A 25,537-nucleotide genomic window follows, 5' to 3' on the forward strand; every position below is an offset into this window, starting at 1 on the left:
ACGACTTCACGGATTTTTACATAATTATGTGGTGTAAACAGTTTTCTTTTTGTTTTTGATATACCATTAATAAAAAAATACTTATGTCATTAACTAAATACGGAAATTGCAGTTTAAAAAAATATCCCATCTGATAATTAGCTCAACAAAATTCGCAGACTAATATAGATAGGTCATATGTATTTGAAAGGATTAGTTAGGGGTAAGGCGCCGAGGGGGAAATCCGCATCCCTTTAAACACAGTTAAATTGATTCTATAATTCGTTTTACTCTTGTAATGTTTTCTTCATTGATTTTAAGAGCTTACATAACTTTTTTACATGTTTGTTTTTAAACAGAAATAATATACTTAAGAAAGGCGGTAGAATCCTTTGTGGTTTTACTCTGGTGCCAACACTGCCATAACTATTTCTACCTAATAACAGCAGTGTAATGCGCTGCTGTGCCATGGTTTTAAAGGTGTGGTAAGGGAGATATAGTTTTCAGAGGCGTTCCAGCTTTGTCCTCTAGGGTAGCTGCGCATCTGTGGCCGACCTCAGGTAGGAATCTTATCTTACCTGCGATTGATTATAGATGTCCATGGGCAGTAGCCATTTAACACCAGGTGGACAGCATGCAATGCTACAAAAATGATGAATATGCTTACTATGTTATATTAGCAGCAAAATACTATTTAACCCACCTCCAATCTATGGACATCAAATGGATTACAATTTTCATAAGTAAAGAAATATTCAGGCAAAAATTTCAGAGAATCCTTCTAAGTATCGATAAACTAAGACTTGTATCAAATTTAATTTTACGCTGTAAGTAATATTTCTAAATCGCTATAATCTTCATATTGTATATATTTGAATATTATTTCGACGATTAAATATTTTGTAAATAAATTTCTATGAATTTTCAATAACAATTGAGTAAGCAGAAAATATTTTCTTCGAATAAGAATAGAAGGTACTCGTAGTATATTTTAGGAATACTTATATATTATTATGACAGTATTAAATTTTTCATTTCAAGTCTTTCAGGCACGCTTACCCAAAGACATCGTCGTTCAATTTGCATATTTACACATTTTACATGAAAACAATACACGGACAGCGCTCTACCACATACGATTACAATCTTAGGATTATAGTTAGCTACACCATTTAGTTTACTGTATGAGAAAGCCAATATATTATGTTATAAGTAAAGGTTCATTGTAAAATATTGTAACATTACCCGCCAAAGTGGGTAAAATACATCAAGGAATAATGAAAAGAGAAGATAAATATTCCAATAATAATAATATCTATAAACATAACCTAGTCTAGACCAAACATTAGGTTCTACAATAATAATGTAATCCTATAAAGCAACTTCAGTATTACTCATAAAATGATATGTTTATTCAAAGTCTAGGCAGCTCCAATCTTCCTAATACATATTCGTTGAAATATTTGTACAAATATTTTATCCTCTTTGTGATATACCGGCAAAACATACAGTCTAAATCCTTTAGGATTTCGCTTTGCTAATGTTTCGTTTCAATCTATATATATAATTATAATCGTATTATTTGTTTGTAATGTTGAAACAAGGTTTTTTATGAAATGCATAATGAAAGTGTATACAGTACCTACTTGTGACGAAAATACATTTTTTGTATGTATGTCTGTCTGCATGTTTGCTCCGGCTAATCTCCAAAACGGCTGCAGTGATTTTGACCGGACTTTCATTGGGTGTTAGTTGATGTTATAAGGAGTAACTTAGGCTACCTTTATTTTAGAAAAATAATTAGGAGGCCGCAGGAAATACATTAAAACCCATGAAGTGTACAGAACATTAACAGTTGGAAACGCGAGTGAAACCACAGGGCACAGCTCGTATATTTGGTTAACGAATAGATATACAAACGTCTGTTAGTGTAAGGTTATAAAATAAAGAATTTCACAAAGTTTGACGAATCAGATTTAGTTAAGCAATCTGATTTTCTGGTAATCAAATACATTTGTGAAATCACAAGATCTCTCAAGTTTCAAAACTGAAAGCTTGGAAACCTGATACATTAGTGTACCTAGTAGTATTTTAGGTCGTTTTACTGAGATATAGTACCATAGTTTATCTAGGAGCAGACATTTTTGAAGGTGGTAGAACCCTTTGTGGTTCTGCCTAATAACGGAAGTGTTAGGCGCTGCTGTGTTCCGATTTGATGGGTGTGGATGGGGTGGACACATAATTTTCGGAGGCGTTCCAGCTTAGTCCTCAGGGGTAGCGGCGCATCTGTGGCCGATTTCAGGTAGGAAAATCCTATCTGGGATTACAGATGTCCATGGGCGGCAGTAGGCACTTACCATCAGGTGGACTGCATGCTCGTCGGCTACTCCTATAATATAAAAAAAAGAAAATTGGCCAAGTGCGAGTCGAATTTGCACACGGAGGGCTCCATACTACGATTTTTTTTTATTTTTATTATTTGTTATCATTGCAGCCATATAAGTAAATGTATTTTGAAAATATGAACTGTCTACCTATTACGGTTCAAAAGATAAAGCGAAAAATAGTGGTGTCTCGTATGGCGACTCCCATTTATTTGTAAGAATGTTTAGTTGTTGTTATAACGACCACCCATAGATTAGTAAAGATTACTCACTCCTAACAAGAAAATGTACCCAGTTTTGAGAATTTAAATAGTTGCGTAAAAAAGTTTTGCCACGTCTCCGTGCTAAAATGTCCCTAAAATATTTGAAATATTTATTTATTTATTGTCAAGAATTCAAAAAAGATCTTACTAATAAGCCGCTTGTGGCTTCATTCAATTTCAAGGCGGCGAAGTATCTTTACTAATCTATGCGGCCACCATTACACATATTTTGAAAAAAAGTGTCTATCTATTACAATTCAAGAGATAGAACCCTATGGTAGACGGACAGGTGAACAGACGTACGGACAGCGAAGACTTAGTTATAGGCGCCTTTGGGTACGGAAACCTAAAAAAGTTACAAGTAGGTACCGAATTACTGATTAAAAACTTTGATATTCAATTATCAGCCTTGCTTCCACTGAATGCAGTCGTCTCCTAAAATGTAAGGTTTTATCGCAGGCACCGCGCTTCGCTATGCACTGATGACCACAGTAGATGAGTTTCGCAAGAACATTTTACAACTCATCTTCTGGATTTAATTCCTTAGTCACCCTCTATAAAGTCCACAGGAAAATGGAAAATAATTCTATTCTCCTTTATTGACGACGCGTGTAACTGGATGGATGGTAATCGCCGGTAACCGGTCTGAGTGGGTTCGGGGTTCGATTTCCATCCAGCCTGAGGTCTAACTGATGAATTTAGATTTCTTTTTTAGGTCTGGCTGCTTGCGAATTCTTCTCTGTGTGTCCATGACACTACATAGCGAATCCTAGTGTGGGACTGTGAGTGTAGAAAACGTTTTTTTTCTAGGCGACTACCACATCTATTATACTGCATGAACAGGACGTTATATAAGGAATTCAATTCAGACACCTTCTTATTAGATGCATTCATCTGACAGCAAATATATTTCTGTCTGCGGACAATAGCTACGTCAGCTATACATACAATGTAGACTAAAAAAATAAAATTCATTATCTGGATCAAAAATCTAAATCTCATGTTAATTCAAATCCAATTTGTTCACTTTATTTCACTGATTGCCTATAAAACGTTACGATTTCATTTTTTTTAACATCGGGCGGTCGTTCTAGAGCCCAGAAATGGAAATGGCTGCTATAATAATTCAATTAGCAATCTTCATTCTGATTTGACTAAACTGATTTCGGAGAGAGCTCTGCAGTGCCTTCGTTTGCCGAATTTTGCAAAAGTTGTTTTTAAGATAAACAGACATTTCCAAATTACTCGCTTAATATTTAGTATTGTGATTAGTTCACAGATTAAATTGAAACCAAATAATTTTGTAGCGTCATAATTTATACATTTGAAATATTATCATAATAGTATGGTAATCAAATATTATTATATCTCATATAGTATTATATCTTAGGTATAAGGAACATACTATACCAGGCACGACGTCGCATTGTAACACATTACGACGACCAGTCGTGTCGTAGTCACATGCATAGTAAAAAACACGACACGACGTCCTAAAGCGTCACTATGAGACGTAACGTAATACGCAACGCCGTAACGTAATGTATGTTTGAACCTCAGTCAGGGATACGTTCAGTGTTCCGTCGAAAACAAACATCTGAAATGTGGTGAATTTAGATTTTTTTTTTTATAATATATGAGTAGCAGACGAGCATGCAGTCCACCTGATGGTAAGTGGCTACTGCCGCCCATGGACATCTGTAATCAACCCCAGATAGGATTAGATATTCCTACCTGAGGTCGGCCACAGATGCGCCGCTACCCCTGAGGACTAAGCTGGAACGCCTCGGAAAAGTCTGTCTCCCTTACCACACCCTTCAAACCGGAACACAGCAGCGCCTAACACTGCTGTTATTAGGTAGAAATAGGTAGATTTCTATATTCGGCTTTGTGTGTGCCTATGGTGCTCATTATTAGTGATCCTTATAAGGAATTTTGAATGTTGTATACTAAAAATACCACGGTACAAATATCTATATAGATCCTTATACTGTGCTAATACCTTTACTTTGGTAAATCGAATATACCCATGAACCTTTAATTAAAAGTTACTTAATATTTACAATCTGCAATACTATGCCGAGATTTATACGTCTTTTAGATCCCTTGAGAGTACCTAATGAAATGAAATATAGGCTAACTTTAAGGTGGTAATGGGTTTCCCCTTCTGTTAAAACTTTTAGCAGTCTTCGTATAGAAGTTTACCCGGCAAGCTATTATTCTTTCTTTGTGTCGGCTGTTAATAAAAATAAACTATTTTAAATATATATTTCAATTGTATGTTCCTGAGTCCATCTCAGATAGTTGATGATAATTTATATTTTAAATTGGTTAGCTAGTTACATAATATGAGAAATTTTCAAAGGACATAAGACGCAACTCTGGGAAGGAAGTCAAATCCCTAGAAATCGGCTGGAACTGACAATATCACATAATTGTTTTAAATACGATAATTTTAAAAAGCAATAATTACTTTTTTGATCATCCTTTACTTAGAATTATAATTTATTGTAACAAATTTCACTAATCCTTGAAACTTTAACACATAAGCTAAACGAAAAGTAGGTACGCGATAAAAACATTATATAACCTAATTTAATATGTCACATAATAGAAAATTTACTCACTTACTTTTCTCTATTAAGTATATAAAAGAAAAAAATAAACATCTAATCACATATATAGTACAGCTATAGGCTATGTGATTAGTCTCTCAGGCGTCAAACGATTAATCTCTCGATATTGAGGTCGGCTCCGCTCGGTACATAGAGTAGTTTGCTCATTATATTGTTGACATAGAGATAAGAAAAAAAATAACTCCAAGGTCTGAAAAATATTTTATAGTAACCGAACATTCTTATCGTGTACTGAGTAAAAAAGATGAGGTCTCAATTACGAGTATTCTTAAACGCAAAGTAATTCTGAAACGCATTTTCGGGGTAGTGCTACAAAATGGCGTTTGTTGTACTCGGTATAACCATGAAGTCTACCAAAGGTGTGATTAGCTTAACGTTTTCAAAGTTAAATATAAAAACTGTATGCCTTCTATGAGCAGGACATGTATAAAGAATGGATGAAACTAAAGTATCCAAATATCTAAGTAAACTACAGTTCGTCGTTCGGTTAGATTTAATTCTCCAAATAGCTCTGTGAGAAGTGCCATAATGAACGCCGTTCAAATAAAATTCCTAACACTAAAACAAAGCTAGATATTAAACATGTTATTTTTCAAAGAAAAAAATAGATCGTCCGTATCAATTTTCCACTTCATAAGTGATCACATAAGTATGGCAACAGCTATCGGGTATGTGATTTGTTCTCTCAGGCATCTAACGATTAATCTCTCGATATTGAGGCCAGCTCCGCTCGGAACATAGAGTAGTTTGCTCGCTTTATTGTTGACACTGAGATAAGGAAGTAAAGAAATGCACATTTTATAACCGATTTTATAGAAAATGAGCAAGACTGTAAGTTTCTATTCATGTGCTCGGATTTTTAATAATAACGCATGAATCGAAAATATTTTCTCTTTCATTTATCTAAAGGTTCTATATTTTACGTTATATATCCGCGTTGTCACGTTATTATGTTAAAACCGGTTTAGTCTTTCTTAACAAAAAATAACTGAAAAATTGTTTGAAAGGAATTGTAAAAGGAATTTGAAAGTCCAAAATATTTAAATAAATCTATTTTTATGCAAATCTAAATAGATATGAATTTAGGTACAATTATAGCGTTAAGTTCTTATTCTAGAACATGGATTTTCAATCCTAATACCCACGATACAAAAATAAAATAAAAATGGCCGAACACATTAGAAGCAATGTACATATACACATTTAGTATTCTCAGACGTGTGGCGGTTAATCTATCGAGATCGGGGTCAGCCTCACTAGGAACCTAGGATTGCTTTCATTAATAATCTCACATAGTAAATATATAGCACACAACATTCCGCAAGGTTTTTATAGAACTAAAATAAAAAATAAATGCTTTTCAAGTATATCAATACTCGATATTTGAATTATCCAGCTACTCATATTTACTTATCAGATTAAATAAATGTTATTCAAAATATTATATAAAGGTATAACTTGATATAATTGTACGTATAAATATGGAAGTATCATGAGGTCGATTTACAACCAAAGTTAACGGCACGAGTTCGGTACTAATCCGTACTTAGCTCTATCCATTGACATTGGAGTAGCATGCGAATGTTCTAAGACCTCAGTTAAGGAAAACCATGCCCAGTAGTTTAATCAGGAATAAAGAACTAATACGCTAAATTGGCTGACGCGTCGGGCGGCAGATTTTGAAGACGGCAAATTTACGCCTCATTTCCCTAACATTTTTACTGACTTATTTGCATAGAAGGAAAAAATGAATCCTTACTAATATTATAAATCCGAAAGTAACTCAGTCTGTCTGTCTGTCTGGTTGTCTCTTCTTCACGCCTAAACCACTGAACCGATTTTAATGAAATTTTGTACAAAGATTGCCTGAGACCCGAGAAAGGACATAAGACAGTTTTTATCCCGAAAATCCTACGGGAACTAGGGATGGCGATCTAAGATCGATTAATCGGAGAATCGATTTTTTGGACCAAAAAAATGGGACCAAAAGGACCAAAAGAATCGATTTGTGGACCAAAAAAATCGATTATTTTAATCGATATTAGTAAGGATTGAATCGTTAACTATGCATTTGATCAAGTGATGATCTTTAGCAAAGTTTTTGTCCATGAGCCCACGAAGGTTTCAGAGTTGGTACGACCAATTTTCGCCAGATGGCCCCACTGTCATTCCAATGAAGGAACGAATTTTCTGTTTTGTGTATGTTAGTATGTCATATTATTTTCTTTTAAACGCGGGCGAAGCCGCGGGAAAAAAGTAGTATCATAATAATTTCTTATTTTGCGGCCCTCCAATCCATATTGTTATTTTTATTGGCCCATATTCGTATCGAAATGTCGTAAAGGTCGGTAAGGGCGGCAAAATTTGAATAGCTTACTGGCGGCAAATGTAAATCTGCCACTGGATTGCAGCCAGTTGTACAAAAAACTGCATAGAACTACTTGTTATACGAATGTAGGAACTTTCACTTGTAGACTAACACTAATTGGTAGACTTTCAGTTTTTAATGACTCATTACGCTTTCTCCGCGTGACGTGAGGTGGCTCACGCTTCTTTTGAATAGGCAGGTGGTCTGTACACTAGTATACTAGTATACTAGCAATTTTTATGGCCTTGTAGTTGGTTATAACAAAACATCAAAAAATAAGGAAATCCTAGGAAATAAGCGTTACATTTGACTAGTTGACGGATTTAACAGTAGAGATGTTATTAGATTTGTCTAAATTGTAGGAGTAGCATAGGCTGCATTACTTCCCGTTCAGTTAATTATTATCAACCTGAGACCTATATGGCGAAATAAATACCACAAATTATAATAAGACTATTTATATTTTAATTACTAAATCTCCGGAAAAATACCCTACGTGCCCTAGTGTGTGGATGAATAATTCACTTCTACTTCAATTAAATTAGAATTACTCATCAAAACTATTTACTTATTTAGGTACATTTGGTGTACTGAAATTTTTTTTCAGGTTAATAAATAAAAATAAACATATGTTTACGGTATCATAATTTTATTACGTATTCCATTTAAACTTTACAATAAACAAAACAAAACATCGATACCAATATGTACATTACAATAATTAATTTCAAAAGATGATTCCGTGCAAAGAATTGACGTTGCCTTAAGTGAAACACAGCCATATATTAATGCCTATTTATAGTTAAAACTAATTAACGTTCAGAAAAGCTAACATGTTCATTGGTGAAGACATCGAAATGTTGCAAGTTTTGGTTCTCAGTGTACAAAAATCAGAGGACACAATTTTATTTTTTGTATGTCAAAAAATAAAAGCTCCATCCCCCCCCCATCGGGTATATCCAAAGCTATATCCAAGTTTGCGGAGTCACTCTTGTCGCTGGGACACCATTTTGAAAAAGGGGTCAAGAGGAGGAGTTTGTATGAAGCTAAATTCAAGTATGTAAGGTTACAACTCTCGTTCCCCGGCCGCCATTTTGAAAAAGGGGATGAAAATGGTTTTCACGCTCTATCAAGCAAAACTATTTGATTGACATCCAAAAATAAAATTGCGTCCTCTATTGAAACCAACATGTAACATCCAACGTACTGTTTGTAGTTGTGGTTGCGATAGACTTGTATCTGATGCCATTTCACAGGAATTCGAAGTCAAAGTAAAATAGATTATCCAGTCCCGTTTGTAGTTTACCCACCGAAATCGGATGAACTTATTTTTGCTACTGTTTCACTGCGAACGAGTATGCGATAAGCTATATTCTTGCTTTAATAAAGAAAACGTATTTAATAATAATATTTATAATGTAAAATATATTTGATTACTGAATGATTGCTAACTACTATTTCTGCAGTGCTATTCTGTAAAATCGATTTTTGTTCTCCAAAGTTTTTAACTGACTGTGGAGGGTAATGTTATTTTAAACGTATTTATGCATGTGTCATTCTTTGGCACGCTCCGTATCCCAAACGACTTGACAGATTACATTATATGGTATGCCAGTGGATTATAATCATTTGCTATAATTTCAGTCATTTCAGAGCATTCCATTCTGATGTATCGATATTCGCATTTTTATTAGAGAGTATCTTACAGAGTAATACTGGAGATCATTGTGAAACTCTCTTTCGCTTAATATTTGTATCTTTCATTATTTTAAGCCGATCCGTTAATTGCGTACCAAATCGATTATCGATATAAATATAGTGTATTTTACATCTGTTTGTATTGAATCGACCTTTAAAATATTATTAACTTATAATATACAGGATCATATTTAGACGTTTTCTGTGCGAGTTACATTTTGTGATTCGCGTGATTTTTTTAAAAAGTATCGGTTGAACAGACGACATAACTAGCACTACTCAATCGCAGTGTAACAGGGTCCTTATAGATAGCTGTGGATTCCTGACCTGTAGTAAAACAGATAAAAAAGTAGGCCAGATCTTCGCAAGCGATAGTACCCCTTATTACCTCATAATAGGGGCTAGATTCGTTTCGCTAGCGGGGTACATTGTGACGAAAATACGGGGAAAATGCACGACATTTTTTAAAGGCCGCTGCAAAACAATACCACTCATCTCGTGTTTCACTCCCCACTGATTGCTTGTATGCTTTAAAGGTGCGTTTATAAGGACGCCGGTTTTCAGCGCCGACTTAAATAACTTAATTTGATTTTACCCAGATTTTTTTTACGGAAGTATATTGAGATTTCTAAAATGTTAAATTTTAATAGTAAAACGTTCCACCCGAATATTTTTGAAGTGTAGCAAAAACAGGCCTTTTTTAAACTTTCGGCGGTGTAAGTCGGCGTCTATATAAATGACCTCTTAACGTTATCTACCTTGGTATTGGGCGAACGTAGTGCCATTAGGTTAATATTTCTAAATGAACTCATTTCACTGAGCTGCATCTCATAATTTTTTTAGCAGTTCGTATTTATTCTTAAAATATTATATTAATTTTATAATACAATTATATTACATATTTATCTCATTAATCATAATTAGTCTTTATGTCAAGGATAAATGGATAGTAGTTAAATCAATTTTTAATTGTATAAAAATGGATAAAATAAATTTCTAAAATAATACTTAATGCACTTCGATATATGGTGAAATAAAACCTTTTAACACTGTTCTTACTACCATTAAAATAATGCCTTTAAATAACATCAGTTTTTAAAAGAAAATAAAAAAGACAGTTTGTATAAAAGTATTTATACACAAATCATAAAAAATTACATATATAGAAACAGTGAAATCAGACACCAAACTCTACATACGTCTCTACAGTATACGTTTATAATGTACAATCAGTTTACATGTAGAGTTCTGTGTCTCATATCACGTTTAATAAGAATTTACAACCTTATCTATTCAGCCCAGGTACACCCTCGTATCATAAATTAATATTACTTTATACATTCGACATACATAAACAACCTTTTTAATATACAAAAAATAAAGAATGTTTACACATTGAATTAAATTCATGATGATAATTTAGATAAATGATTTGATCCGTAATATAATAATTTAAGCCACGCCATTAAAGAATTAAATTGAAAATGACACATTACGCTTTTGACAAAACGAGATTAATAACGTTTGTAAACGTCAAATTAATTGCGAATAAATCTCGTTTATTTTGTTAATAATTTTCGTTCATTCGTATTTGGATTAGAATTGAAACTATATGCCTTTAATTGCAACACATAATATATTTTACTCGACACACAATTTACTTTAATATTTTTACGTTTTATTTCATATAAAACTTTCTGTACACTTTATAATTTAGAGAGTTGACAGAGAGTTAACACGAAATTGAAACATAAAATAAAAATCCAAAGAAATGTAATATCGCTAAATTATTAAAAACTTCAAATTTATTTAAACGACTAAATTTTTTTACAAAATATGGACATTTTCAGTTACATTCTTTATTGGCGCGTATAACATATATACAATACATATTCACGATCATTATTAATAACCAATCCATCCAATTAGTGCCTGTGAAAGATAAAAAATGACAATTTGTTTGAAGACGGAATTAACTTTCGATCCTTAGTAACCCACAATTAGACAGAATGATTATTACTATCGAGCGTTTTATAATATTCAGTTCGTTACACTTGTGTTATCAGGCCAATCTGGATATCTACACTTATACTAGTATCACGAGACAGTTCACCAAACGATCCTCATAAGCTCAAACACATTAATATTATTATAAGCGTCCAGATCGTAACTCTTGTCCCACTTTTACTATGTCCCTCGCTAATACCTGAAACAAAAGAAGACTGTTAGATGGTTAGAACGATTATATCATAAAATAAATTGCTAAGTACGAGTCAAACTCGCACATGGAGGCTTCCGTACCACCAAATGTTCATTTTTTTTTTTTTTTTTTTTATCCTATAACCTAACGATTAGGCAGACGTGCTACCTGATGGAAAGTAGTCAACGCCGCCTATGGACATTTGCAACACCAGAGGAGTCGCCAATGCATCGCCGGCTTTGTATGAGAGCTCTTTTTGCACCTTTTTTGAAGAGCCCCATGTCATAGCGCTCCGGGAATACCTCAGGAGGAAGTTCATTCCACATCTTACACGTCCGCGGCAAGAACGTCCGTGCAAACCGAACCGTGGAGGACCGCCACGAGTCCAGTTGGTGTGGATGGAACTTCATCGTTCGGCGAGTGGTGCGATGGAGGAATGGTGACGTAGGCACCAGGTCAAACAGTTCCTCGGAACACCCACCATTGTAAAGCCGGTAGAACACACAGAGGGAACCTATGTCCCTCCGCAAACTCAAAGGTTCTAACCGATCGGAGATCACCGGGTCGTTGACGATTCGGACCGCGCGTTTCTGCACGGAGTCAAGTGGGTTAAGTTGGTATTGGGGCGCCCCTGCCCAGAGATGTGAGCAGTACTCCATGTGGGGTCTCACTTGCGCCTTGTAAAGCAGAAGGAGTTGCCCCGCGCTGAAGTACCGCTTCGCTCTGTTCAAGACGCCCAGTTTTCTTGATGCCAACTTCGCCTTAACATCCAAATGACCCCGGGACTGCACGTCACACGATATGTCAACTCCCAGGATCCCCACACTTTTACCAATGGTGAGCGGGATACCTTGGAACCGTGGCGCTATGACGAATGGGGTTTTTTTAGCGGTAAATGCGCAGATCATTATTTTTATTCATTTTATTATTTTCAACAATACTTAGTTATATGACACAAAAATAAATGGCGTTGGGTGATGATAAATGATACGTAAACAACGTATAATAAAATTATATTAACTATATTAAAATATGTTTTATGGTTTTTATTTGTATTTATTATAAAACCAGTTATAGTAGTAAACGGATTGTAAAAATTTCATCCGTCTTCCTAGTACGTTTTGACTGTAAGATCGAAAATTGCCGGATAATACCGGTCTGTTGTATGACCCCCCTTTATTATTCAACTTTATTTTATTCTTAGTATTTGTTATAGCGGCCACCGTTATGCATTATTATCTGTAAAAATGTCATATGTCTATTAATTACGGTTCCGGAGATATAGCCCTGTGACAGACGGACATACAGCGAAGTCTTAGAAATAGGGTTCCGTTTTACCCTTTGGGTACAGAACCCTAAAAAAACATCAAAGTGTTTTATTTAAAGCAATGCCATAGGGCAGGGTTGCCAAGTGTAGGTTTATTTCTCGTAAACAGATAAAATCTCGTAATTTGCCTTTAAAACGTACACTGCCGGATAGGTGGTATATAGGCAAAGAAATCTCTGAAATGTATATTTATCAGCTAAAAATAAGGTCATTATTATCAAAAAGTCTGTGAAATATGTACCTATACTCGTATATCAGCGAAAATATAATGTGATGACACTGAAGAAAAAAAAGGTCGCCAGGACCAAACAATCGCTGAAATACGTATTTGTCTTCAAAAATACGCTGACATTTTTTACATGTTTTATATGTGACTGCTTTCCACCAGGTGGCCCGTCTGCCTTGTCGTTAGTTAGACGGACGACCACCGTCACCTGTAAACATTTGCAATACCAGAGGAATCGGCAAAGCATCGCCGGCTTTGAAGGAGAGCTCTTTTTGCACCCTTCTTGAAGAGTCCCATGTCAAATTATTCTTTCGTTAGGCTAATTCCTTTTGAAATCGATATCGTCTTTAGGTTGATTGTTGAAGATACATATATAAAGTCAATGTAAATTAATTTACTTTTAAATATATCTATGTGTCACTCTTTGATTTGATCAGTCTGTCTGTCAAGTGTATGTTTAATGTAGTGTACAGATTCCAAGTAATATATCGTGATTAATCCTGCAAGTTCGTTTATATTATCCTATAACTCCTTCATTGATAGTGTCCTTGTTATTCGTACGAACCATAATCATTTCAATAAGTTATTATTAACGATGAATAAATAAATAACGCTTTCACACTACATGTTACACTCATGTTACTCTTGTGTCGTGGATGTCATGAACACACATGAAGACGGCAACACAAACACCCAGACACAGAAAGAAAACTTTATTCATATTTACTTATTTGTCTTGCCTAGGATCGAACCCGAAACCCCCTGCGTGTTAGATGGGACTCCTCCACAACGCGGATCGTCAAAATATTTTAAAGTAATAAAATAGCTAACAGTTTGCAATCTGACTAATGCGAATCTTGTTCCCTGTTAACATCTGGAACGAAGCATAAATAAACGATTGGAGATCTGAAGTAGGTCACAGATACTCGCATAGCTGCTAGTAATTATTCCTTCCTACATCCTCCACGGTACAATAGCGTAATTATTACTGTCATAACTAAGACAGAAATGTAGATATGACGAGTAAGAGGCGAAGAACGTTTTCATTATAAATTTAAAGGCGTTTTCTATACAACACTACAGGATTCCCTGTGGCGTGGTTACCATGGTCACACACAGACAGACGCACACACACACACACAGACGAATACACAAACACCCAGACCCAGAACAGATTCATCATTCAGATGTCTGTCTGGCCGGGGATCGAACCCTTTGCGCGTCAGACCGATATGGTGACCGCTTCGCCACGCGGGTCATCAATACATTACCATAATTAATCAGTATTGGGTAGGCCATTACAGTTTTACTGCTGGGCACGTCTCGTCTCAGAATAATAAGCATTAGGTCAATATCGAAGGCGCTGGGCAAGTGCAAATTGGTAGACTTCACATACGAGTAGTACATGAAAACTTCTTTAGCGGCGTTGTGCACTTTTTGTGATGGGTAAAAAATGTTAAACTCGCGTCACGACACATGGCCTGATCGAAAATTCGTAAGACAGCAAAGTCAATTGCAAAAGTCTAGATGTCATCCGGCGTCAGTTAGAAAAATATGGAAATACTTTAATTTTTATTTTTTTATATTTTATTGTTCAGTTTAGGTTATTACTTCTGCCGGCACTCCCGTAGTGCAAACCGTGGATTTATTTTTTAAATTGATCAGTATGATGGTTTCTTAATAGTGTTTCCTGAAGGAACCGGTGAAACGTTAAATTGAGGCAAACGACTTTGAAAATCAGAGGTGCCTGAGATTTAAACTCAACTGACAGATCGAGTTTCAAACCAATAGCCTATCAATGTTTTGAGGATTACCTAATTGGATTTATTTACTGATATCTCCGTCAGAAGTCTGCATGCTCATTTTTACAAGCTTTTCACAAGCTTTTATTTACTTTCACCAGTCCCAGTGTCTGCCTTTAATTACACCTTTTTTATTTTATTGCAAGTATAAAAAGGTTTTAGTATAAAAAGGCTTACTCCCAATCGGAATTGTTGTTTTAACGTTTTAGTTCTTATTTTGTTTTAACAAGCAATAAAAGCTGTATTAAAAGATGGTTTTATTATTTATATACTTGAATTTTATAAAAATATACAACACGAAGCGTTTATCTTCAAATCATCTGTTCCGTACGTGCTTTCAACGATAAAATACAAGTGCAACAATTTCCTAATACAATAACCGACTAACCGTGACGCATCTATCTGAGTACCACCATTTGAAGCAATCTAATCCGGGTTCTGGGTTCGATCCCCGGCCAGACAGATATGTAAATGATCAATTTAGATTCCGGATTTGTGTGTATTTGTCTATGTTTGTGTCCATCGCACCCATGACATAACATTTTCTAGTGTGGGGCTGTGAGTGTTAAAAGTGTGTTTTTAAACCTTCGGAATTAGTACAACATTTATTTAGATGAAGCCGTTTGTTCAAATAAAACCGCTTACCACATAAAAAAGATTATTCCCTAATACATTTAATTCGCCGAATCTGTATTGGAGCTTGATAACTTCAATCATAAATCGGAATCGCGAAATCTGATACACAATAACAATAAAGTTGCGTTAATTACAAAGTTAAGTTATTTATAAATCTTTTCTTCCTATTGGAATAATTATTTTAACAGTTAGTTCTTATTTTACTAACAAGCAATAAAAGCTTGTGTCAAACCACATTTCTTCGATTTTTTATGTATTTCAATTTCATAAAAATATTCTATACGAAGCGTTTATCTTTAAATCACCTGTCCCGTACGTGCTTTCAACGATAAAATACAACTGCAACAATTTCCTAATGCAATAACCGTCTGCCCGTGACGCATCTATCTGAGTACCACCATTTGAAGCAATCTAATCAAATAGTTTTACACAGTTCTATGTAGTGTGAACAAAATATAGCATTTTGTATGAAAAATTGGCAAAGTGTGAGTTGATTCAAGTTGCAAACAGATGGTTCTGTAGCACCAAATTTTTATTTTTTATTTTCAGTCTGTTATCATAGTAGCTCATAAATTAGTAAAGATACTTCGCCGCCTTGAAATTGAATGAAGCGACAAATGGCTTATTATCGTAAGTTCTTTTTTTGAATTCTTGACAAATAAAAACATTTTTAGAGAAAATTTACGAATAAATAACTAATACTGCGTAATTTACATGAATTTACACAATAAATAAATAATTATTTCAAATATTTTAGGGATATTTTAGCACGGAGACGTGGCAAAACTTTTTTACGCAAGTATTTCAATTCTCAAAACTGGGCACATTTTCAAGTTAAGAGTGAGTAATCTTTACTAATCTATGTAGTAGCTATAGAAGTAAATGCATTGTGAAAGGACTATGCCCATGAAAGTATGGACCGCCGTCCAGAGTTGCATCAAATTGAAACTTGTTGTGGACGATGTATAATTAACCAAATACTACCACCAATAATTATTTTTTAGATCAGCACCCGGATTCGGAAGTTATTTACCGAAATGTTACATAACCTCAAAATCGAAAATATACGACGATAGTTTGATGGTCGGTTTTAACTGATAGTAGGCACCTATAATATAGTTCGATTAACATATCCCATTTACTTTTAAAGGTAGTAGGTAAAAAAACCTAAAATAATCCTAAAAACCTAAAATAACGAATTCCGAGTATATTATACCGCCATTTTAATTTTTAAGAACAACAATCAACTTTTCGTCTTATTTTATCTTAAATGGGATCCTCTGTTCAAAGAAACTATTCTGATCGACAAACTATGTAAAAAAAACAAAAAGTAATTTTAATATTACTTTCATTTTGACACATGAGAAAAATCATTAGTCAAAACACTAATAGATCGTATTGAATTCCGAGTATAAAATACCGCCATTTTAATTTTTAAGAACAACAGTCAACATTTCGTCTTATTATATCTTAAATGAAATCCCCTGTTCAAAGAAACTATTCTGATCGACAAATTATGTAAAAAAATCAAAAAATAATTTTAATATTACCTTCATTTTGACGCATGAGAAAAATCAGTACCAAGAATGGGCATTCTCCTTTTCAGCTGTTTACTTATTAGCAATATTATTATTATATAAAGCGAAAAACGCGGAAAAATAGCGGTTTTCTATATAGGGACACGTTTTTATTTTCATTTTTTTTGTATTTGTTGTTATAGCAACCACCCTTATACACATTCTGTAGAAACGTCATGTGTTTATCTATTAAGATACAAGACTTATCATATCATATTCGACAGACAAAGCTTAGTAAGAGGGTTCTTTTTTTACCTTATGGGTACGGAACCCTAAAAAAACTGCCAAACTGTCCAATTGAATTCCATTGTTGACGTGTATCAACACGGATACAACGGTGTAATTGAATTACTTTTTGGTAGCACTGGCGTTAAAATAGCGTTTTGTCCAAAACCTTTGTTCTGTACTGTGAGAAGTATTGGGGGTGCAGATTCGAATAGGCACAAGCCTCTGTTTTTTTAAGTGATACTTGTTTTGGAGTGACTGAAAAAATTATGACCGCTTTTAAAAAAACGGACCAATTTTGCATGTATGTTCGTTGCAGAGATATCTATAGGTTACAGACCTAATAATATTAATGGATTGCATACCCACTTCAACTGATTCAATACTATATGAGTTCTTGTAATCTATAATCTAGGTATAGGTGCCTTCATAAAATTAATATAATCAGAAAATCTAGGTCGTACCGACGAATGGCGTTGCGCAGCGGTAACTATATCTATCTGTAACGAAGACGAGACCGGGTTCGAATTCAAATGGCAAATATCGAGAGAAATTAAATTTTTGACTTAGGTGTGAGTTTTCGATGTAGTTTGTAGGTATAAATACAACCCTACACATGAATAAATTTTACAGGCGCTAGAACTCTTTGTGACTCGACTCCGGCAGCACCACCGCCACACCTATTTCTACCTATTAACAGCATTGTTAAGCACTGCTGTGTTCTGGTTTGATGGGTGTGGTAAGGGAGAAATACTTTTCCGAGGCGTTCCAGCTTATTCCTTAGGAGTAACGGCGTTTTTGTGGCTGACCTCAGGTAGGGGTTTAATCCTATCTGGAGTTGATTACAGGTGTCCATGGGCGGCAGTAGCCACTTACCATCAGGTAGACTGCATGCTCGTCTGGTACTCCTATATCATAAAAAAAATACCAGGCTTGGATTATGAACGTGGAAAGCGTTATTTTTTAGTCACAAAATTGCAGTTTGTCCATCTTTAATCAGTTTAAATGGATTATGCTTATATCCGAGTACGAATTACGTTTAGCGATATTAAATTCAGATTCTATTCAGAATAGTGCATTACGGAAATGGTTTTCAGCGCTCACTTATCAAAATGTTTCGTTTATCAGTATAATTTGATGTTCACATTTTCTAAGTTTGAACATTTAGTTACTAACTTTTTTATAATATAATATTGAAGTTGTATACGAGCATGCAGTCCACCCGGTGGTGTGTGGCTCTTGCCGCTCATGGACATCTGTTATAACCTCAGATAAGATTAAAATCCTAACTGAGGTTGACCACAGACGCGTTGCTACTCCTGAGGACTAAGTTAGAATGCCTCGGATAAGTTTGTCGCCTTTACTACGCTCTTCAAAGTGGAACACAGCAGCGCATAACACTGCTGTTATTAGGCAGACATAGGTGAGGCAGTGTCTCTGGTGTCGAACCATAATGGGTTCCTACTACCCTTACGACACGCGTGGCGAAGCTGTCATACTGGTCTGTGTGGAGGGTTCGATCCCCGGCCAGACAGATATATTTAGTTTTCTGTTCTGGATCTGAGCGTTTGTGTATTCGACTAAGTTTGTGTCCATCGCACCCACGCCACAAGGTAGCCTAGTGTAAGGCTAAATGTACAAAGCGTCGTTTTTGTGAACCTTCGAAACTAGAACAATATTTGTTCAGATGAAGCCGTTTGATCGAAACAAATCGCTTACCACAGAAGAAGGATTATTCCCTAATACTCACGACTTCGCGGAATCTGTATTGGAGCGTAATAACTTCAATAACAATTTGGAATCGCGAAATCTGATATACAATAACAATAAAGTTGCGTTCATTACAAAGTTATGCTATTTATCGTTTGATCATTAAACAGTGTTAAGTGTGTTCTGGTGTAAAGGGTGTGGTTAGGTTAGGTTAGATACATTAAAGCTCGTTATGAATAAATCTATCGAATGTTTTGCCAACCAAATATCGACATTTAACAATTTCTGCATTTAAGTAATTGTCAAATTTCAATCTTTGGCTTAAATCGTCAGTAAAAATATTTCGATAGATTGATTATTAATAACGGGCGTGAAAACATACATTCCAAATTAGACCTAAAGGGTAGCAACCCATTGTAGTCGATATAAAACACTAATCCAATTTAGAGTTCAGTAAAGGTATCTACGAATGGCAATGGCTAATTACCTACCATTAGATGGACTGCGTGCTAATTTCTTTCTATATTAGAAAAAAAAATGAATACATAAAGAGATCAATTAGTTTTTATATTTCTGTTGATTTTTTGCTATTAACAGTCACAACATCAAATATTGCATCAATAGTTATCATCACTTTAATTATACATACCTTTAGTAGATACAAACTTCGAGTTCTCCGTATGCGAGAACACAGTTATAATGGACGTGGTTTCTCTCTCTACTGGTGGTTCTACTACAAGGATAGACTCGCAGCGGATACGCAGCGACCCGCTCGCGGTGGTCGGCATGGTGTACCGGAGTACACGCCATGATGCCCGCAAGCCGCCGTCTCTTGGTGGACCTAGCTCTGTACGCTGCCAGGGTTCAGGCTGGAAGAAAAATGCTGTGTTATTGTCGTCATCAATCTTATCTGATTTTTTTCTGATCCTAGTGTTGTAATGGACACACAAAAAAAAAAAGTGTGTGTGTGTCAGCTACGACGCACGATTGGAGTTTACTCCTTACGAACGATAATTATGATATATATCGAATAGAAAAAATGGGTAAATGAACGTATCTGCTAAAATGATAAGAGAAACAAACATATATCTGTAATTATTTGGATTATTTATATTACTTCAATAATGCGTATTACATAAAGTATGTTACAAAATAATATAAATAATAATAATAATAAAAACATTAAAACTTGATGGTTAGGTTGCTGTTTATGTACGTTGTATATAGATGTATACAATAGATGCTACTATATGCATTTATTATACAGCATGCATACCCTGTACTCGGCAGCAGTACACAAGTTGTGGCAGAACTTCGTAATACGCAGGCGCGCAACACACACGTACAAACATACGCACACATTCAACTCTCAGACTGGAGGTAGTGAACTATACAGTGAGACTACGAAGTATCGCGCAAAGAGGAGACCCCGAGAATGAGATACGCTGTGTAATGTATTCCATCTCATTCTTTTACACGTTCAATCCTACAGATATATATGTTTGTCTCTTTCTACGTTACGCCTCAACTTTTCGTGTTACACTTGATTTTACTCATAAAATTTCCGTACCGGGCCTTATAACTCAAATCGTTTCTTAAGAAGTAAACTCCAACAAATACACAAACATAATATGGTGTAATTATCGTCATCAACTTCTGATTATTAATTCTATGTTCTGCCAAATATATGTTTAGTTTTAAGTTTAATAGTAAATTTTTGTTTCACAATACTACAATATTTTTTCACTTACAGAATTTAAAAATATGTCGCATAAAATTTAATTTAAAATGTAGTGAAACATTACATGTTTTATTAATTACGAAACATTTAGACGTAGCTACTCGTGCGTGAATTACTGACGTATAATGAAGTTATTATCTGAATGATACTTCGATAATGGGATAACCGCTAACCGCTATAAAGAGCGATCCATCTCGTATAATTTAATGTGGAACTGTTTTCAGTTAATGGATGAATAATTGCATGTACATATATTGAATTCGTTACTTTGGGGTTCTGTGCCCAGCGGCTAAAACGGGACACTATTAAAGCCACCAATGTCTGTCCGTCTAATCTTGGGTCACATGTATATACCTCTTGAATTATAGTTAGATATTTGACAATTTTACACTATTGCCGGTCTAACAAAAACAAAAAAGAAATATAAAAGTTAAGTTCGCTTTAGCCCGTTATTAGCCTTATAGAAGTCGCTAATGCATCGCCAGCTTTGTCAAAGATCTTTTTTACATATCTTTATAGCGCTCCAGGAATACCTCAGCAGGAAGTTCATTTAATATTTTGCAGTTTCGTGGTAAAAACAATGTAAACCGAACCGTGGAGGACGGCTATAAATCCGGGTGGTGTGGATGGAACTTAATTCTTCCGCGAATACTACGATGATGGAGATGGCGAGGAGGGTGAGTTACAGTTTTACAATACCCTTTATAAAAGCAGTGATAGCAGCCTAGTGGTTAAGCAACTCGGCCTCTCGATCGAGGGGTCCGAGGTTCAAATCCCAGGCATGCACCTCTGATTTTTCAAAAATTATATGCGTATTAAAAATTTATTATCACTTGCTTAAACGGCGAAGGAAAACATCGTGAGGAAACCTGCATACCTAAAACAGATTTATAAAATATAAAAAAAATCTCAAAGGTACATGAAGTCTACCAATACGCATTTGGCCAGCGCGGTGGACTATGGCCTATTCCTTTTCATTCTGGAACAGGAATGGGTTGATGATGAATACACTTCATGGGATATTTCCAAAACTTCTATCACAATGCTCATCTGTATACGTATTTTTATGTTTAGGCTGCTCGTTGTCTTATTACAATGCAAAAATATAATTAAAACAAAATGCGATTGCTGGCGGCAAATATTTTCGAGTTCAAGTCCGGCCAACAAAACCATATTTAATTTGTTTACAATTCTTGTATTCTTGTCTTTGTGCTTACTTTAATAGGATAATAAGTAATTATAAAATAATATAAGTAACGGAAATCCTTCATATTGTTACAATAAATAGTACCTAAGCCTATTATTTTTACTTTTAAAATTATATTAGACGAACTTTTGCCCGCGGCTTCGCTCGCGTTACGAAGTAATATTTTCATCCCCCATTTTATCCCCTTGGGGGTAGAATTGATCAAAATCCTTTCTTAGCGGATGCCTAGGTCATAACATCTACCTGCCTGCCAAATTTCAGGCCGATCCGTCCAGTGGTTTGGGTTGTGCGTTGATAGATCAATATGTCAGTCAGTCACCTTTGAGTTATATACATATATTTAGATTTATTGCTATTTTAGTACGCATAATGACGATTAATCCATCGATAACAATGTGGTCAAACAATTTTATTGTAACATACACAAATTAGTAACAATTATACGACTAATCGCGGTTTAGTACAATTACTACCGATTAATAGTTTCATGGTCACATGGAAATGATTTGATAAACTTTTATTTCCTTAAATATTCATTAGTGACACAGTGATTAGACATTTTTACAGATACTAGTTGACCCGGCAAACGTTGTGTTGCCATATGAATAAAAAATATTAAGGGTGAACAACCCTAATCACTTAGAGGTATGAAAAATAGATAGTAGCCGATTTTAAGACCTACTGAAAATGCATATAAAATGTTGTGAAAAAGAGTCGTTTCGGAGGAGTACGGTAACTAACATTGTGACACGAGAATTTTATATATAAGATTTATTTGAATTCATCCTTGACGAAGGGTAAACCTACCTCCCATTGCTTACCTATTTGACGTGCAGTTTCATCTAGTATACGTACCGCTCTCAAATGTGCCGTATTCTCACGTCGTAAGTTCGATACTCCAATGGAATCTAACTCAAAGGATTTTTTAATTAAATCATTAAGTTCATTAATAACTGTTGAATGTTCGTGCACCTCGGAATGAGCGAGATGAAATGTGTGTGCGTTCACGGAAGAGTGAGTGAGACCAAGGCAACCATGAATACACCACCCCAAACGGCATCTCGTAGCATAAGGTTCCTGTTTGTTACCGTGACGAATTTGTAACGGCGCAATTAGAAAATAATTATCTTCCCCTATTAGCAGGCGAGGCACTATGCATTCTTTACAAACAATATCTTTTATAGGTAACAAATGACCACATTTAATATCATTAATAGGTGACAAGTTATGTTTAGGTAAATTTAATTTTTCAACCTGCCTCAAAGTTACATCATAACATTGATTCTCATAAAAGCCACTAATATTAGTACATATTTTCGGAGCGTCCGATTGAAATACTTCAACACCAAAGGCATCGATAAATTTAATAGAACTACTCTGTGATGACGTAAGACCTAACTCCTGCACTAACCCCTTATCTATCATAGAAATAGAAGCGCCATCATCTAATAAAGCATAAGTACTTACAATACCTTTAGGCCCACGTAAATTTACCTTAACTATTTTAAGTAATACTGTACTTTGCGTAGCGGGGACGAGGGAGTGAGTCACTGTTTCGCCCAATGTTGACGATGGTCCACATTGACCATTTTGTGATGGTGACGGCTCTTCCTCCCGCTCCGCAGCTGATGTTGTTTGCGTGGCGCTAGGCTTATTGTAGTGCAACAAGTGATGATGAGGGAGTCCACAATTATTTATATTGCACACGGCAGCGGTGCAACTACTACGTTCGTGTCTATCTAGTAAACAACAATAGCATAGATTATTAGACTTGACATATCTCCATAGATCTCTCCTCATAGCCCTTTTAAACGCTCGACAGTCTGGTAACAAATGAATAGATTTTTTACAAAAGTTACAAAGTTTACAAGGATTCTCAGCCCGCGTGGCCGTAGCAAATACAGGTCGATTGTAGCCACTAAGACGAGGTTTATCTTCAAACCTTTTATTTGGTTGCGTTTCTAAAGATAAAGGTTGTTTTCTAAACTCTCGCACTTGTGATACTCCAACAACCGAAACCATCTCAGCCTCCCTCTTCAGAAATGCGGCTAAGAGCTGGATTTTGGGCATATCGGACGACATTCTTGTGTAAGCGTAATCAGTATATTTGCTTAACAATATATTAGGTAGCTTAGTTAATATTGATGCTAACAATTCTGGGCTACGAAGATAGTCAAGTTTGTGTAAACTCTGTATGGTTGCAACACAATTACTTATTTTAATTGAAAATGTTATTATGTCGTGTTGATAATTATTTTGTAGCGGTGAGAGCTTCTTAACTTGAGAGATGAGATGTTGAATAATAATATCAGCATTGCCATACCTCAATTGTAATGCCTCCATAATAACATCTGGTGAAGTGTTACCTATGAGCAGCTCCGTTACTGTCTCCCTAGCTTCACCTTTAAGGGCTCTTCTCAGACGCCACAAGTTCTCAGAGTCGCTAAAATGGCATACACGAGTAGATTCCTCGTATGCACTTTTAAAGTGCAACCACTCAATATAGTCACCAGCAAAGCTGGGTAGTTCACGCGGTGTAGATAATCGTGTGAGTAAACGTTCCTCCTGTTGAGTAGATGAAGTTACCATAATGTCCTTCAATGTGTGCGCGAGCTGCAGTATGCTGTCGACAGGAGGGCCCTGAGCCTGTGCACGAATTGGGTATACTGTAGGTATCCGCGCTGCCTCCGTCGCTGTCGCTGCCGCTTGTAGAATAGGCGACTGCTGCACCTCGTTTTGCTCCATCCACTCGTTCACCAGTGATTTACTGCTACAATCATGACCTCGGCTAGCATTCGAACGACATCTTGATGAATGTATGCTATGTGGCGCATGAATTTCAGATTCGTAATCATTCGCAGCTAAATCATATTCTAGTTTCTTCTCAATTAAATCAAGCTGGATCTTCGCCTTGGCTTCAGCTGCAGCCAACTCAAGCTGCTTGCGCCTTACGTTTGAAAACGACGTTGACATAGATGACGCGTACGCCGAGGCGATCTTCTCTCGTTTAACTTCTAATTTTACATTTGATGGCATCGGTAAATTTTGTTGCGAAGGGATTTGTGAGCTTACCATTTCATTTGTACAAACCCTTTGTCCGCTATTATTGTTCCCCACATGCTCACTTTCCAAGCGGTCACTAAGTTCCTTTTTATCACCAGGCGGAGTATGAAACATAGTCGTGGTAAGATCCGGCTCGAAGGACCAGTTTTATAGGTGATAGGCATGTAGAAAAGTAGGGTTTAGTGGAATTTGAGGAACATTAATAGAAAAAGCCAGAAGAACCGATGAAAATTTAATGACAACGTTTGAAGGAAGGAATGACATAGAAAAAACAATATACATAAGAACGTATTAAAAGAAAAATACATTAAAACCTTCTGCGCTAAAATAATAATATAAATAAGCAAATAGTGCGTCGCCTACAGATGTTGTAACTTTTCTTTATATATACGAGTATGTATGATGTCACGCCAGCAGCCAGTCTTCCGCTGCATTAAATGTTTCACATAAATAAACTTTTCTTATTTTTATAGTTATATTAGTTATTTTTATTCA

At 35.5% G+C, this 25,537-nt stretch overlaps 2 protein-coding genes across 2 annotated transcripts in view; both read right to left on the reverse strand.

Moving 5' to 3' along the window:
• Positions 1-10,446: 10,446 nt before the first annotated feature.
• Positions 10,447-25,537, reverse strand: part of LOC140744279 (uncharacterized) — a 69,962-nt gene continuing 54,871 nt past the window's right edge. The window contains exons 5-6 of the mRNA XM_073075834.1: positions 19,681-19,900; positions 10,447-11,534 (exon numbers count right to left, since the gene is read on the reverse strand). Coding sequence (XP_072931935.1) covers positions 11,452-11,534; positions 19,681-19,900 — 303 coding nt within the window. The 3' untranslated portion in view covers positions 10,447-11,451. The remainder of the gene's footprint in view (positions 11,535-19,680; positions 19,901-25,537) is intronic.
• Positions 22,771-25,401, reverse strand: LOC140744278 (uncharacterized). The gene is made up of 2 exons (XM_073075833.1): positions 24,566-25,401; positions 22,771-23,718 (listed from the first exon to the last, which is right to left on the reverse strand). Exons 1-2 carry the CDS (start codon positions 25,154-25,156, stop codon positions 23,674-23,676), a joined length of 636 nt encoding a protein of 211 aa, XP_072931934.1. The 5' UTR covers positions 25,157-25,401; the 3' UTR covers positions 22,771-23,673.

This window comes from Epargyreus clarus, unplaced genomic scaffold (assembly GCF_041222505.1).
Source record: "Epargyreus clarus isolate Ecla_fem2 unplaced genomic scaffold, WU_Ecla_fem_2.2 ptg000008l, whole genome shotgun sequence".
In the NCBI taxonomy this organism is placed as follows: Eukaryota; Metazoa; Arthropoda; class Insecta; order Lepidoptera; family Hesperiidae; genus Epargyreus; species Epargyreus clarus.

What these genes read in the sequence shown, in the direction of transcription:
- LOC140744278 (XM_073075833.1), bottom strand. Translation starts at nt 25,156, where the DNA reads ATGTTTCATACTCCGCCTGGTGATAAAAAGGAACTTAGTGACCGCTTG. An exon ending in ACACATTGAAGGACATTATG is followed by an intron (nt 23,719 to 24,565) that starts GTAACTTCATCT and finishes GTTGTTTACTAG; the next exon opens with ATAGACACGAACGTAGTAGT.